The following is a 17424-nucleotide window of genomic DNA, read 5'->3' on the forward strand; positions in this document are numbered from 1 at the left end:
TGTGATATGGCTCAGAATCAGTAGCAACTACGTTAATGCGATCCTTCTTTTTCTCTACGTAGAATTTATACTTCTCCATCCCACGAATTCGTCCTTTATTCTATACTTAATGTTTTCTATTACCACCGATACTGTTACTAGTTGTAGAATTCTGGTATCTGTCTTTATAATTTCATTTCGCTGTGTAAATTCTGTGTGCAAACTTGGACCGATAAACACCTGTACTAGGTTCGATGTTGCATGTGACTAACTGACTAAATGATAGTGATAATGTTTTGTTGATGTATCGAAGTTGAAATGTGTGAGTCATCAAATTCTAGATCAGTTATTACTTTGTGATTCTCTTTCAATAGAGAGACTCAATAAAGTAATAAATATAAAGAGACGCCTGTATATAACTTGAAAAATTTTTTGGACTGTAGGGAAATTCATATAATTACCGTTAATTGATTATGGATGTAATTTCGGAGTTCTAGTTGAAATCCATGGCCAGTAGACTTCAGTCTTGTCAAATGTAACTCAGTTATCAACCAAGTGCATTGGAAGATGATGATCGGGCGATATTATAAATTGGTAGACGTCAAATGTGTAAGCCATTGGATGCCGGCCCATTGGTTTAGAGTCAATGCGTTCACGCGTGTGACCGAACGTTCTGGGTTTGATCCATAGTAGCGTAATTGTGGATCCGCACTGCTGAGAAGTCCCATACTATGACTAAACAGCTATCCAGTGCTTCCCAGTTTTTAGTGGTCGTTTAACTGAGATCGTTCCGTGATGCTAACTATGAAACTGCTTTTTTCTTGGAAAGTTCTTAGAGTGTGGAAAGTTTTTAGGACCTGACGTACTATTCATGCTCTTCTTTAATGTCGCTGATTAATTGGACGATTCATAACTAATCTTAGTACCTTTTTTAAGTTTCTAAAAAATCAAGAGCACTTGTAGATCAATAAATATTCTTTAGTCTATACATGAACTAACTTAAACAGTAAAATTCCTCTCATGTTTCCACCTTATAATTTCGTTTTTCTTTCTCAGTAGAAGAATCTAAGTTTTAGGAGTCTAGAAACAGTCCAGTGATTCAGTGTACTAAATTTTTATTTGATAATAACTGTTAGTTTGGATATTTTATGTTTATCGAGTTATATTCCCAGGAGAGAGAATTTATTGATATTCCACTTGTGTACATTTCCAGGTTTCATTTATCAGTTAACCTTTATTATGTGGAATAAATTGTTTAAGTACAGTTCTATTGGTTAATATTTTGTGATATGGAAAATTTATTATTCATATTCATAGTTATAAAGCTTAGTAATATCCATACAAAGAAATAATCCATATCTCTCATTATCCTAAGAGAATTTACACATCAGTATACTCACCATTGTACAGTCTTATCTCCAAAAGTTTATATATTGGTGTATGAACGAAAAAACCCCATAAGTCATCGGTTCAAATCCTATTACATAATGTGTTCACACTAAACTTTACCCAACATTTTCCTACAAAATACAATGTGTATTATCTTATTATTTGCATGTTATACTATTATGTATCTTACTGAAGTGATCCAAACTTATTTCAAGTCATTACTTTCTTGTCGATTTATAGGCTGGCAAGATTATATTTTCAAATAAGACTATTAGTCATTAGAAATTAAACAATAATACTTTATCGTAAACTACATTTTGAGAATGCACTTCAGTTCACTCCTTTTTGTTCGAACAATCTTTAAAAAAAATTTATGAAATCATGTTACACAAGTCGATCTCTAAAGTATATTGGTAAAGATTAAAGTAACTGATATACTGAATACTATTAAACACTTTATTATATTAACCTGATTTTTTAGTAAATGTTAAACCAGATATTACTATCATATTCGAAATAAAACGTTTGTATACAAAGGCACGTTTAAACAGTTGAGATCATGAGCCAATTGAAGCTAGACCACCATGGAAAACCTGGAAGCACTGGACGGCCGTTTCATCCTATTGTGGGACTCCTCAGCAGTTGAAGTTAGGCGTTAGCACCGTTGGATGCCGGCTCAGTAGTCTAGTTGGTTAAACGCCTGGCGCGAGACTGGTAGGTCCTGGGTTCGAATCCCGCGAGGCGGGGTCGTGGATGCGCACTGCTGAGGAATCCCACAATAGAACGAAACGGCCGTCCAGTACTTTCAGGTTTTCCATGGTGGTCTAGCTTCAATTGACTCATGATCTCAACTGTTTAAATTACTACAATCTCCACAAAACGCCTTTTGATACAAATGTATGTATTATTTTCAATGTATCATCAGTTTGATAGTTTAACCAATTGACATTCAATCACTGAGTCACAATTTTAAATTGTGTTCTATTGAGTAATACCACTGTCGATGACATTGAAATGTATGGCTTAAAGCCTATTACATGAAATTGCACTTGGTAAATGAATTACTTCATTAAATTTAAAAGTGCTAAGTATTTAATGCCATATATCATGTATTATCAGGATTTGTTTGAATAGCATCACGAGTGCTAAGCAACTAAGCTAAAAAGACATTTAGAATAAGTTACTTACGTTTACAAATAACCACAATATTTTACCTGATAGTCTTATTTAAGTTTTTCTCAAATTAGTAGAAAATACAATTTGATGTGTTTCATATTGTAGCGTATAGTCCAAGACATTTCAAACACTATATCTGGAATTTTCATCATTCATATCCTATTTATACTTCCAAATTTTATCAATAAGGAATAATAAAATAATGATTTACACAACTGAACTTTCAATAATTTGCTTCATTTGTATATTTCCGCTGGAGTAATATAAAATTGAAATGCGGATACACACATATACTTCATTTCTGTTGACATGACCAGACAAGTTCCAAGTCAAAAAACCCATTCACATTTCAAGATGTTTTTTTAGAATACAGTCTAAAAATTAATCTAATCTGTATAAAACTCCCTCAACTAACCTATCACACTGAAATCATGAACCGACTGACATTGAGAACTGGGGATCTTTAAACGGCCATTTCTTCCTAATAAAACCCAACAATCTTCACAACCCTATACCGATAACTATCATGTGTTCACTAGTGCCCTGGTACGGCCGAGAGTGAGGAGAGTCCGCTCTCCCTCTCGAAATGCTCTCACATGGCCACGCGTATATAGCCTCTGCCAGGGAAGTCCTACTCACTGACTTCTCGTGGCGGGGGTGTTGTTTACGAAAATGAGAGGATGAAAAGCGAATGTCCGGCGCTTTAACCGGATCACAAACCAATGGTGCACATGGGCTCCAGTATCCTGCGGGAACAAATGGCGTATGAACCAATTGTTGGTCACCGGCTTCCATGGGACTGCATCTCCTTACGATGCTCCACTGCCTTGTGGATCAGACCTTCAGGTCGAAGGCTCGGGGAGTGGCCCCGTAAGAAAACCACCTGCTTCGGTTTGGGCACCCGGGCAGTATCACAGCCCTCACACATATCGAATGAGGTTTGTGTGGCGCATATGTATTTGGTGCCTCTTTGTACCATTATCTATGTGTTGAAATAAATAATAACTACGAGGGAAGCTATGACCAGTATAGTTCAACCGTATTGGGTGGAAGATGATTGCGCAATGTCGTAAATTGGTTGAAGTTAGAATTTAACATCGTCAGATTCCGATTCAGTGATCTAGAGGTTAAGCGTTGGTGCACGAGACCGAAGACCTTGGGCTCGATTCTCGCGTGCGGGCTCGTGGATGAGGATTGTTGAGCAATCCTATAGTAGGTCGAAGGGATCGTCCAGCACTTCCAGGTGTTCGGTGGTGGTCCAACATTGATCAGTTCATGATTTCAATGAAACTCAACAACTACATGCTGATAAACCATAGTAGTCAGTTCACATGTGACTTACCTCAAAATTTTCCTAAAGTTTTCATGACAATTTTTGACTGGCAACATTCAAATATGTTAAGAGTGACGCGGTTTTCACCAATGACATTGAGTAATCATCATACTATATTCCAAACTAATTAAACTTTAAATTCTATAATTGAACACCAACACAGTGGTTTTAATGGTTAAGCACTCGTTCCAGTCTCAACTGAAGTTAATCTATAACAAATATAACTTTAAAAAATCTATTTTTAATCCTAGTTAGTATGTTATATTAAACATTTTGCTCGTATCAAGCTGTCAGTTGACAAATTCATTTGATTCATTTCACTTCAAACCTGCCAATTATTATTACATCCTTGAATTCTTTTCAACCTCAATGTTCATTTAAGCCAAAAGTTTGTTCACTATAATTTCTATAGTGATCATACGCTACCACTTTTTTAGTGTGATTTTTTTCAACCAAAAATTGTGAACCTTCTGACTTGTGTTTTTATTCTATCAGAATCATATCAAAATAGTAATAATAATAATAATAATAATAATAATAATAATAATACGCGTATTGTGTATCTGCTCTTTTTATAATTCGTATGGTCTATCAGCCCCCAAATGCCCTGGTGCGGCCGAGGGTAGTGAAAGTGAGCCCTCTCTCTCTCTCTCGAAATGCTCTCACCGTCACTGCCTTCTCGCAACGGGGGTGTTGTTTACGAAGTTGAGAGGATGAAAAGCGAATATCTGGCACTTCAATCGGGAAGGTGGACACGGAGAGTCCACCTAGGAGAGCTGGAAAACCCTGATTCCAAACCAATGGTGCACATGGGCTCCAGTACCCTGAGGGAACAAATGGCATATGAACCAATTATTGGTCACCGACTACTATGGGACTTCATCTGTTGACGTTGCTTCGCTGTCTTGTGGGTCAGACCTTTAGGTCGAAGGCTCGGGGTGTGGCCTCCCAAGAAAACCATCTGTGTCGGTCTGAGCACCCGTGTAATATCACAGCACACCTACAAATCAAGTGACTTGTGTGGCTTATATGTATTTGGTGCCCCTTTGTACCAATATTTATATGTTCAAATAACTGTCTATCATTTGACTTTATAATGAAGAAGTTGGTTAAAGTTTTTTCAAAGGCGGAAACACTTCACAAATTAAATAACTAACAAACGCACTTTTAACCATCAGTATAGGGTTGTGGAGATATTTTGAGTTTTAATTTAGATCATGAACCGATCAACGTTAGACCACCATTGACAACCTGGAAGCACTGGACAGTCGTTTCGTCCCAGTATTGGACTCCTCGACAATGCGCATCCTTGATCCTGCACGCTGAATTCGGACCCCGAACCTTCGGTCTCGTGTGCGAACACTTAACCTCTAGACCACTGAGCCGGCATCTAACTTCTACCAATCCATGATATTGCGAGACCATCTCCCATTGTCTTTGGTGAGTCACTGCCTCACACCCAACATGGTTGAACTCCACTGGTCATGGCTTCCTGTAAGAATCCCGGGAATTACATCCCAAAGTTAGTCACTAGTGAACACATGATAATTATTAGTATAAGTTTATGGAGATTGCCAAGTTGTAATTGAGATCATGCACAGATTTTAGTTGTCCCTCTGGTGATAACAAATGAGTTTTTTGTTTACTCTGTATAAACATAATTTCCCATCACAACTAATTATTTTATTTGGTCGTTTTATTACCATATTTGCATGTCATCCGTATTGTGTTCGGCTGACATGTACCGTATATTTTTTAGTTTATTAATTAGAACTTCTTTACCCAATCACTCAATACTAGTTTATTGATCACTGTTGATAATGATAACCTGTTTAAATGAATTATTTTGTGTTCTACCATATTACACAAAATTTAAGGTTTAATATATATAACACTATTTTGCTATTAAATCAGCTTGATTAATCATATGATGAATATGTTTTGTTATACAGACCCTCTTTTTGTAAAAATAAAAGACAACAAACAAATTAAATGACTTTTGCACGGTGTTGAATGGTTGTAATTGGTGTTTTACTAGTATAGTCCTTAAGTTTGGATTTATTAGCAAAATGTGCAGTATGATTTTTGTACTAAATGTGGAACAGTAATTATTACTACCATTGAACTAGCTGCTTGTATGAGTTTGGTGTTCACCTTTTTATGTTAAGTTATTGCAATTTGGACAGATGCATACATGTTTCTGGTCCTAATTTGTAGATGTCTGACTGAAACAATAATATTTATGTTATTTGATACTGATTATTAAATATTTGTGTGGAATATATACTCTTTAATGTTATTGGAACAATGAACTGAAGTGTATATGTATACCTATATATTTTTTTCTTATCTGAGTTTCATTAAATTCCCAACTTCAAATATTTTCCCTTCTATTAAGAAAGCGAAGTGAAGGGAGGGATCGTTGAATGTGCTCTACGGATTCAATCATTTTCCTTAGTTGGTGTACATATTTACAGTTGATTGATCACTGGACAGTGACCAATATCGTGTATGTCAAATGCTTCTTCAGTGTTGTTCCAATTCTGTCGATCAAGTTATAAGGTGGTGGTTGGAAGTAATAATAATAAACCATGGACCTAGGTTTGATGCTATTTAGTCAATCTCATCCTGAATAGCTCAGTGGTAACGTCTTTGAATGTAGAGCTGGTTGATGCTAGACCGGATCTGCCAGAGAGCTTCAGTTTTCCCAAGATAACAGGTACAACCGACTAACGAGTGCCAATTAACACAAAACGTATATCCATTGTTTCCTGTCATCTTCGTGTACGTAGTTTGCATTTTGCCAATTCTTATCCTCTACCTTATTTGTCATGCTTCTCTTTCCCACCTGTGTTTTATATTCCCCTTTTTCATCATCAGTCATTGGTATTATTCTCCAACTCTAGTTTCTTTTACATCCAGTGTATCTTGTGATTGCTTATCCTTCGTCTCCTATGAATGACCTATACATTATGATATTTGATCACGGATATTTGTTTTGTGTGTATGTATGTGTAAGATTGAGCTATTAATAGTTGATATTATATGTTAAATTTGTTTTTATATGAAGGAAAAATAAAAGTGCAAATTGAAAAGTTTGTTTCTGACTAACCAGTGTGCATGTACAATAAAAATCATCAAATACATAACTGTATTAGATGGTGGTTGGAGATAGTCGACAGGAAACCCTAGACCCGGGTTTCGTGCTACTTGGCACTCGTCAGCAAGGTGTACCTGTAATCTTGAGGGGGCTGGTGCTCCCTGACGGATTTGATCCCGTGTCACCTAGCTTCATAGTCAGAGACGTTACCGCCATATATATATATCCTTCTTTATGTGTGCTAAAACCTTTCTGAATTACTTTAGTCCCTTCAAAACTTATCTTGTGTCCTGTTACCAACGCATGTAATGCCATCACCGAACTATTCTCAAGTTTCTTTAGATCAACCGAGGATTTGGGAACATTTTTCAAACATTGTGTTTCTTCAACCTCACATTTAACTGTCTTGAAGTTTCTCCCACATACGCTGTATTACAATAATGACAGTTAATCTCATAGTCAATATTCTTTTGTTCTTCCTTTGGAAATCTATCCTTAACCTTCACTAATGCTGATTTTATGGTGTCACAAGCCCGAAAATGTGCTCATTTATCATGTTTGATTAAAATCCTCTTAATTTCTTCTGATGTTTCACTATGGTATGGGATGACCACGGTGAACTTCCAATCTTCCTGTATACATTATAATTTTGTTTTTCTTTTTTTCCTAATAATCTTCTTTAAAAACCCTTTGGGGTAATTGTTATCGCTAAGCGTATACAAAGCTCCATTCAATCCAATCTGTTGGTCTTCCTTTTCTGTAAAGAGATTAATACTCTTATTAATTAATTTTTCTTTACCTCAGTGACTCATAAAAAACGTATAAGCTGAATCATAATCCAAGTATCTCTCAGAATGTGTTGATTTCCTGAATACATTTATTTTCAACTTATTATTATTACGTATCCGTCCAACTTGGCACTCGGGTCAATCAGCAGTTAACAAACACATTGAAATCGATCCAATTTATCAACCAATCAGAAAAATTATGGACAAGTATAGGACCAAAATCAAATCACTGGGAGACACAACCAAAACAAAGAAGTAAACAATGACAGGTTTAAGGTCAACAAAAGCCAATCAATATCGAGGTCTACAGGTTAGGCTGTGAAGCATATGTGGAGAAATTCGAACACTTCACTTCTATCTGAAGTTTATGTTGATGATGTCGTTCAGAAGAACGATGAAAGCTCCACGACCAAACCATCCAGCTCAGAGAGCAAAACTCCATGAAAATCATTCCGTTTAATGTTAATAAAAATGTCATCTACATACCACAACCAGACTTTTAGTGGATATTCACATTTTGTGATCGCATTGGTTTCTAGGGAATTCATGAATACAATCGGAGAAACTGGAGAACCGATTGCTACACCTTTTTGTATGCAAAGTTTTCCTTGAAATATGAATAACGTGGATCGTAACCACAATTCCAAGCACTTAATAAATTCGGATGAATCTAACGGGTATCGTAAATTCAAATCTGAGTCAGATTCTAAACTGTCATAAATAATATTCAATGCTCTATTGATCGGTACATTAGTAAATAAGGAAAATACATCAAAACTTGCTATCATTTCATCCTCTTCTATATGGATGTTATCGATATTATTCCTGAACTTAATAGAGTTTTTAATTCTATGATTAATTAATTTGTCATATGGTTTAAGTATCCTAGCTAAGTAGTTCGCTAGATTGTATGTCGGTGTATTTGTAAAATCAACCACTGGTCTTTGTGGAGTATTGTTCTTATGAATATTTGGAAGTCCATAGAATCTACAAGGGTTACAACTCTTTGGATATAATATGAACCATAATGACGGTGCTAGTTAGATTTTTATCGACTGGAAGGTTTTACTGGCTTCAGCCTTAAGTTTATTAAGCGTTGCTCGACTTTTCGTTTCTTTAATTAATTCACACGGGTCCTCTTGTGGATGTTCCCTGACTCTCTCGTAGTCCGAGTTGTTCATAATAACTGTCGTGTGCCCCTTATCTGCTCTCGTAATGATAATTGTCTTATCATTTCTCAGCTGTTTTAATGCATATAATTCATTTTTACTTAGATTAGAATTATATGGTTTTTGATGTAATAACATGACCATTATTTTATTCCTAAATTCATTCGCTGTTTCACTAGGAAGTACATCCAAAGCTCGTTCGATCGCTCGTATAATTTTGAAAGGTGATAATTGTAGTCTATTTAAGTTGAAATTGGGTCCCTTTTGAAGCAATGAAATTTCGTGGGCATTCGGATTTCTATCAGATAAATTAACGATCAGTTTTTTTATATCCATTGTGTTCGATTTATCTCTAGTTTGTTGAACTGTGTTGTTTGATGCGTGTCTCAACATGTTTCTTCGGACTTTCTAATCTGTGTCACTTTCTCCGGTCAAAATATCTCCGAATATATTTTAAACTAATGACTAAACAACTGATGGCATACAGTTTTTCTTAGAATGAAAAGTAAGATAATGTAGTTCACGTCAAACCGTGTAGTTTGTTTGAAGGCTTAGTGATGGTCATCCCTACGTAGATAAAGTTACGTTTGAGTTCACAAAACAAGTTGGGTTTTTTTTCAATACTCTGAGTCAACAATCCTTCATTAATAGGATAAAATGATATGAACAGGTTATGGAAAGTGAAAAATAGGGTCCTATCAGTAAATGTTTGCGATGGGTGACTAATTACTTATTACTAGCACATTACTCTATCCATAATTCCTAAATAATCATCTGATAAGATACCCGTATTGATAAGTTTAGGATAAGTTCACGTTTCATCTAACTTGGTGTAACATGTCACGACATTAATTTTATTCTCAGTGTAACACTTAAGTTAGCATGATATTGAGTTTATATTTTCTTATGTAACATTATTCACAGTCAATATATTTGTATCAGTTAGGTGTAAATATCGTTCAGTAAAACATGTATGAACATGTTGGGCATGTTAAATCCTCAGAAATTACTTGGTAAATGTCGTACTTTAGTCATTTTATTTTGGAAACTTGAATTTCCCGTTTTCGTGCCGAAAGCGCTCATCTTTACCTTCAGGTTGTATTTCCCGCTTGGAAGGACCCTAAGTGTCATTGGTTCGTTTTCTCTTTCAGTACGCTAATTTGTGACGTCTCCCAAGGACATTCCCATCCCGTATATATACGCTTGAGAGTTGTGTGCTTGTTTTGTCTGTGCTTTTAGATGCTTGTAGAATATACCTTCCCCTCATCTAAACCAGGTCTTCTCCTCCTAGTTGGCGGGGCTGGGAAGCATCGGAATAGTTAAACTTGTCTTATTGTTGTGTCACTGACCCTTCGTTCCTTTCGCTGATTAGGTAATCTTGTAATCTCCTCAAACATACCAGGACATTCGCCCGGTGTGATAGTTATATTTTCCGTATAATTCTGGGTGAACTTTGTACATGTTTTAAAGTAACCCTGTCTATATTTTCATTGGTATGATATTTATTAACTGGTCATCATATGTGTGTGTGGGTGAAATCAGAATAAAAACGAGTGTATTTGGTTTAGGGATTGCATGCTTTTGAACTTGTTTTGGGAAACTATTTTCGAAAATTGAATAAATTTTCATTTACACCTAGTCTCGGTGTTTGCATTTCGCTCCGTGTTAACCTGAGTGGTCACCGTTCCAAATATAAGCTGTAAGATCTTGAATACAAGACGCTTGACACGTATCGTAACAGAGTGACGCCAGGTATAGCTGATATTGTTTTCAGCCTTAACACTTCTGTAATTCTTACATTCAGTTTTTCCTTCTTACTTTCAAATAGTTTGTAACAATTACATATAAACTGTCTTTAAAATAACAACACACAAATATATAATACGTTGTTGATAATACTATATCCCCAAATACAACATATGGAAAAGAAAATTAATTTTATTAATAAACATACTGTTTGTGATACCCCAGTGAGTAGGAAATTGTATTTCTGACGTTTCGTGACTTAATGTAAGCTACCTCTTCAGAGTAAGTAAATAACCGAAACAAAATCAACACAAGTGTAAATAGTCCAAATGGAATAATCTAAAATATTTTTAGTTCAATTAAAATCATAATACGTCTGAATATATCAATGTTAAGTTATTTTTTTTATCAAAGTGAATTTCTATAACCTTTCATTGTATTAATTTGTGCTCGATTTATTTGAAACTATCAAGCCAAACCTTGGCACTGATACCTACAAATTATCAATCTTAGTTTCACATATCAATTAAATGTGACTTTCATTTCGTCAATTTCAACATGATTTTTATTCATATTTACTTTCAGTCTATTTTAGTTATTTGATTATCAATACATTTACCTTGGTGATAATTATTTCACTATAATTTTTGTATTGAGTAACCATGGAGTAGTAGTTAATAAAACTCTGTAATTAATAATCACTAAATTAGTATTGGAACAACTGAATTAACTTGAAATGTAAATTCAACCTTCCTTCATTCTCGTTTAATAAAAAAATTCCAATAAATTTGGTCTTTTGAAATCATCTAAGGGAGGTGGGTTGTTTGCGGGAGCTAAAAACAAGTAGAATTGTTGTATATGGTACTTCAGTTGTTCTGCAATACGTAATACATGCTTTATTGACATAAAGTACCTTTTTATCAATACTTTTATACAATGATAATTGTTGCTAATTTATAACTTGAAGATGAAGATTTTTACAATAATTTAAAAGTTTCACTTAATAAAATGACGAAATTCATAAATCTCCACGAGATCACCAAACTTAATTATCATATTCTGATTAATAATACTGAATTGTAGTTGAACTTATCGAAGTTATGATCAGAAGCCGTAACCCTTATAAATTTAAACAAGTCAACATTGAGTCAATACACATACGGAGATAACATTGAATTATGATTATATCATTATTGTAGATAGAAATAATATTGAAAATACATATGATTGGACTCTTATTTAAAAGTTTTAAATATTTCATGCAATTTTCGATGACTAAAGATCCTGTAATCAATTTAATCTATATCGTTTGTACATGTTAAATGTGCCACTGCCTCAAAGTTTCGAAATAGAATAAAAACATGTGTTCATTATTCTTGAATTAAAACATGTTAGTATGTTGAAATGTATTGTATTCTAACGTATTGATTGAACCGGCATATCTTTAGTCGATAATGCAGCGATAAATTCTAAATTCTGTTGTTTTACTTAAGTTCAATTGACCTACTATATGTTTACGAGGACAATGTTGTTTATATGCCCCAAATGTCTGAACATAAGTTATTTTGTTTCAAAAAAAAAAAAAAAAAACTATATACATATATGAATAGTCCGAAGAATTATAAAAAAAACTGTCATTTTATTTTTGTATAATCCTTTGATCTATTTAGTTCATTTCCATCTTTGTTGATTTCACACAACTTGTCCTCATATATATTCAGTTGTTATTGGTAGTAGAATTCATATAGCACCAGGTAAATATTAGTGAACTTGACTTCAATTCACACTCTACTACTCTATTGTACTATCCAAATTAAATGGAGCATCTTGATTTTGACATGTAATTTAGTGACTCAATGTTAGACACCTCAACCACTGATCTACGCCTCAATCCATATAAACTATTTATGTTTCTGTCACTGTTCAATTCTTTTTATTTTATTTATCCTATAAATCTAGTAATTGTTTTTACTCTTCAATTTTTCCTACTTTTTCTCCTCTACATTAACACTACTTGTTCCTTTACTTACTCTAATTTTCTCTTTTTGTACGATTGTAAAGTCTGCGTCCTGTTTATCTATCTGTAAATTTTCTTAATGAAAATGAATCTAGTCATTAAAACCACCTCCATATCGAATCTTGTCTTTAGTGTATGTTTCCTCAATATCTCAGATATCCGTTATATACGAGTGTCAAGTAGCACGTAACCTACGTCGAGTAGGGTTTCCTGTCGATTGCCTCCAACCATCTGATATCTCAAAGAAGGTAGGACAAACAAATTCGAGTCACCGAAACTAGTGGCCCTATTTCAATTAGATTGATAGAGTTCGAAGCAGCACTAAATGATTAGATAACCCATGACATTGATCACTACTCGATGGTTAACCGACGTTAATTTACTGAATCTATGGATTCATATTAGTTTGAATCGTTTTTATATAGCACCTGGTTATTGACCCATTAGTACCACAATTTCGATTGCTCAATATTATTCTAATAATGTATACATGACCTTATTGCCAGTGTATTGAGAGATCAAAAGATTTCCATACTGTTTATATAGATGTTGGTTTTTTCATAACTGGATGGCACAACCAGCCAAGTCTAATCAAATTAACGTCGTCGACTGAATTCTCGGGCATTGATCTCCTTCCAGGAGGTCCACTTATCGACTTAGAATACGCAGATGACATAATCCTGTTTGGTTAGAGGCGGCCAAACCAAAACGTGGCATCAGTGCTTGGAGTCAATAACTTCTGGTCTGAGCCATGTTGGTAGATGCAGACTACTTGGTTAGGGTCCACGCGACTATCGTAACCAATGATTGGAGACTTGGTGACATGGCTCAGAATCGATCACAATGACGTAGATGTATACACTGTCTATCTTCCCTTAAACTATGAGATTAAAATCGCTTCATATCTTTCTTTCTACCAACTAATTCTTTCTTCCTGTACTATATCCTTATATTCAATCTTTTATATATTACCACCTCTGAATTAACTACTTTTATGAATCCGGTGTCCATCTTGTTGTGTTAATGAGATATGGCAACTTGGACCGATGCATATATGTGCCTGGTCCTACGCTGTGGCTGACTGACTGACGTTTGATGTAATGAGTGGCGTGATATAACTCTGTCTGTTACACATGTAACTGTTAATTATCATTGTGAGGTAATTTTCTAGCGATTTTATGTACATTAAAGATAGTTGTCATCACGAACTGACTTTAGCTGTTAAATCTTTTAAAATGATATAATGAAGCATTGGATGGTCGTTTCATCTTTAAAATACGTTGGAAACTCCCACACGTAATTCCATTCCGTTTGCGTAGACAAAAATTATTCTCTCATTACAAAACTCCTAACACTAATTCTAAGTCTTAACCCTAACATTCCTTATTTCACCAACACTCCTAATCCTAACATTTTTCGGTTTACTATTTAAAAATTATTCAACACTTTAGAGTTCATTATTCATCTCAAAAATATTTACCCTTTTTAATTGTTAATTTAGTTATAAATAGAACATTTTCCACCTAGGGGACTTGAAAAACCCCGATTCCAAACCAATGGTGCACATAGGCTTCAGGATCCTGAGGGAACGAATGGAGTATGAACCTGTTGTTGGTCACTGGCTAGCATGGGAGTTCATCTCCTTACGTCGTTCCACTGCTTTGTGGATTAGACCTTCAGATCAAAGGCTCGGAGTGTGGCCCCTTAAGAAAACCAGCTGTTTCGGTCTGGGCATTCGGGCAGTATCACAGCCCTCACACAAATCAATGATAAATACCGCCGGCTTAATTGCTATTGTGTGGTGCATATGTATTGGGTGCCCTCTTGTACCAATGTTTATGTGTTCAAATAAATAAATAAAATGTAGTTTTTTTACATTTTCTGTAGAAAAAAAAGTACATGTTTATTTTATCGTACGTTTTTGGCTTAGATTAACCGGCTTTATACATATTTATTTTCCATCCTACTTTCTCAGCTTATTATCATCAATTTGTACTTTTTCAATTATTATGATGATTACAAATGCAATTTTTTCTAACTAGTACGATTATTAGTCATAAATTGTCTTCCATTGAAATTTCGAATAGACTTAAGTTAGATAACCACTGAAAACGAGCAAGCACTGAACAGCTGTTTCGTCTTGCTATGGGACTCATCAGTTGTTTGCATCCACGACACTGCCACCAGGGGATCAAACACAGGACTTTCGGTATCCCAGGTGAACACTGAGCTGGCATCTCATAGTATACATGTCTAACTTCACTGGGATATTACAAATATATTAATTTATTCATGTTTAACTTCAGTTCACAATATTGCGCAACCCTCATTCCTTGCAGGTGATAACTGTTTCACACTCGACATAATTGAACTTTGCTAGTCATGGCTTCTCATATGATTATTATTAGTACTTGATTTTTTTGGAGATAGTAGAATTTTCATAATTTAAATCACGAATTGTTCGTGGACTGCGATTAGAAAATTGAAAATACTGGATTATGCGTTCGTTTTTTAAACTACGACTATTCTTTATGTTCAGTTTTTTTAATAATATCGTTACTACAGTCAATTCAACTGCTGTACTAGTCATCTTGTTACTTTTATCCTTTCGTGCTAATGTGTCTTGATAACTCGGGGTAACATACATTTGTGCTAGGTTTCACATTAATTTCTACTAAGTTTAACCGTCAAATACTATTAATTAGAAATGGAAGAATATTTGAACTAGTTTTTAGAATTTAACCACGTGGGTCGATTTTCAATCGTATCTAACTATCTGCAGTGGTAAGTGCTAAAAAAAATGTAGATTTGAAAAATGTATGATACATTTTGACCAATAATTACCCTAATCAATTTTTACTTGTTTGTAGAAACATCTTTAAATAGTGAGATTAAGTTATTAATTGTTATTTGATGCTTATTGTCATGTTTTCTATTATTTTATGGTATGGAAATGTTCTGAATCTCTCCACTGAATCATTATGAGCTAAGATCACATAAACACTGTCTTATAAAATGTTTTTAACGATCATCGTTTTTCTTATATTCTTCAAAATATTACATATTTGTGACTGTGTCGTAGGATACAAACTTGTAGCCGACCACTAATGTATGCTCAAGTGCGTTTTCACCTATTTATTAAACAAATGATATACTTATGAATAAATTATAATTTCTATCGCTTTAAAGCTGAAAAAGCGTGGTCACTAAGGTTAGACCAAATCTTGGTGATGAGCATTTAGATATAAGGGGACTGGCCGTTTTGTTTTTACATTCATGAAACTTCCATTTATTTATACGACAGACTAACTGGGAGTCTATAGAAACATCTTTTTACATTGGGGTATACAAATCAAATGGTTATGTGGTGTGGGTTACTTATATCCATATAAGTAGTATATAACGGTGGTCAGGCATATAATGTATTTCAGCAGAAGATTGATAATGAAACAACGAAAACGGAACGCAGTTGGTTAAAAAATGTATGGACAATAAAATCTGAGACAATGGACTGATATTTGCAAAGGAACAGTGAAGTTTGGGACGATGGATTGATATTTTGCAAATTAACTATTTACTTTATGGTTCTCAGATTTTAGTGAAATGCTCTGTAATTTCGTGTCAAATACACTCGATTGTTCGCATTAGTGTTCTTGTTCAATACAGTTGTACCTGAGTGGGATTTCGTTAATCCGTGAACTGAACCATGGCTTTAAGTTTTAATATACTTCGTCTTTATCACTTGGATTGTTGTTAGTACCGCATAAAGCCTCAGCCATGAAGTTATCAGTCACTAAGATGTTGTTTACACGTTTCCAATCCTTCTCTCTTTGTAACTGACTCAACAAAACCGAAGACAGGACTAAACTGGTATTTTATCAAATTCATTCGTTTCCTTCCTCTTTGTCCTGCTTCAGGTGTATGATAAATGTTTTGACCTTTCACATGAGTGAAGCAGTGTTATGATTGTATTCAATATTTTTGAGTAACAAACAACTGATAGACCAATGTATATTTCCCAAACCCAAAATCATTTATCTTACATATCACCCGCTCACTTGTCCATCAATGCCAGTTTTTAGGAGTTTGGTTTAATCTGTAGGATAGTACTTGTTAAAGATTTATTTCATTTGAGTTACCATTGGAACTCTCACACTATCTCAGCTGATTGACATTAAAATTGTGCCATAGAACTCCGACCTATTGGGATTCTAGTAGTTTATTGTTCTCTATCAGACCTGAAAGACTTATGTGGGTACTGCTGAGTTCCATACTATAAAACAATGACTGCCCAGTGTTCTCTGGTTTTAAATAATACTCCATATGATATAATTCTAAGACTATTATTATCCACACATAATTAATTTACTTTAACATTCGCTTTAATTTTCTCGTTTTTAAGTAAATTTGCATTCATGCTTGCTTGAACTGTGTTATGGATTTTGAAGCTTTAGTCATCTCATATCCCATCTGCTAACATTACCAGTCACTTTACGTTTATGATTACGAGTGTCAGTTTTAGCTTACATCTGGTTTTTTATATCTACTTTCCTCTTAGAAAGTTGTCTTTACATTCAAGTTTTTCAGGTCTCTCAAGTGAAAAATATAATCTAATACGTTTTCACTACACTTTGCATACAGCCAGTCAGTAACTACGTAGAACTTCGTACGTACGTACATCAGTTCGAGTTGCCACAACACATTAGCACAGAGACGCAGTTGTCGAT

General features: G+C 34.6%; 2 protein-coding genes across 4 annotated transcripts in view; one reads left to right on the forward strand and one right to left on the reverse strand.

The window, feature by feature from the left end:
- PRKAB1_1 (Protein kinase, AMP-activated, beta) overlaps window positions 1-17424 on the forward strand; it is a gene marked incomplete at its 5' end in the record, with an annotated part of 59475 nt that overhangs the window by 33441 nt on the left and 8610 nt on the right. The gene's annotated exons all lie outside the window — the stretch shown is intronic.
- MS3_00002171 (uncharacterized protein) lies at window positions 7679-11348 on the reverse strand. The gene is made up of 2 exons (XM_051209739.1): window positions 7777-11348; window positions 7679-7734 (listed from the first exon to the last, which is right to left on the reverse strand). Exon 1 carries the CDS (start codon window positions 9325-9327, stop codon window positions 8806-8808), a length of 522 nt encoding a protein of 173 aa, XP_051073108.1. The 5' UTR covers window positions 9328-11348; the 3' UTR covers window positions 7679-7734; window positions 7777-8805.

This window comes from Schistosoma haematobium, chromosome 1 (assembly GCF_000699445.3).
Source record: "Schistosoma haematobium chromosome 1, whole genome shotgun sequence".
NCBI classification, from domain to species: Eukaryota; Metazoa; Platyhelminthes; class Trematoda; order Strigeidida; family Schistosomatidae; genus Schistosoma; species Schistosoma haematobium.

Coding starts and splice junctions, on each gene's coding strand:
- MS3_00002171 (XM_051209739.1), bottom strand. CDS start 9,327: ATGTTGAGACACGCATCAAACAACACAGTTCAACAAACTAGAGATAAA.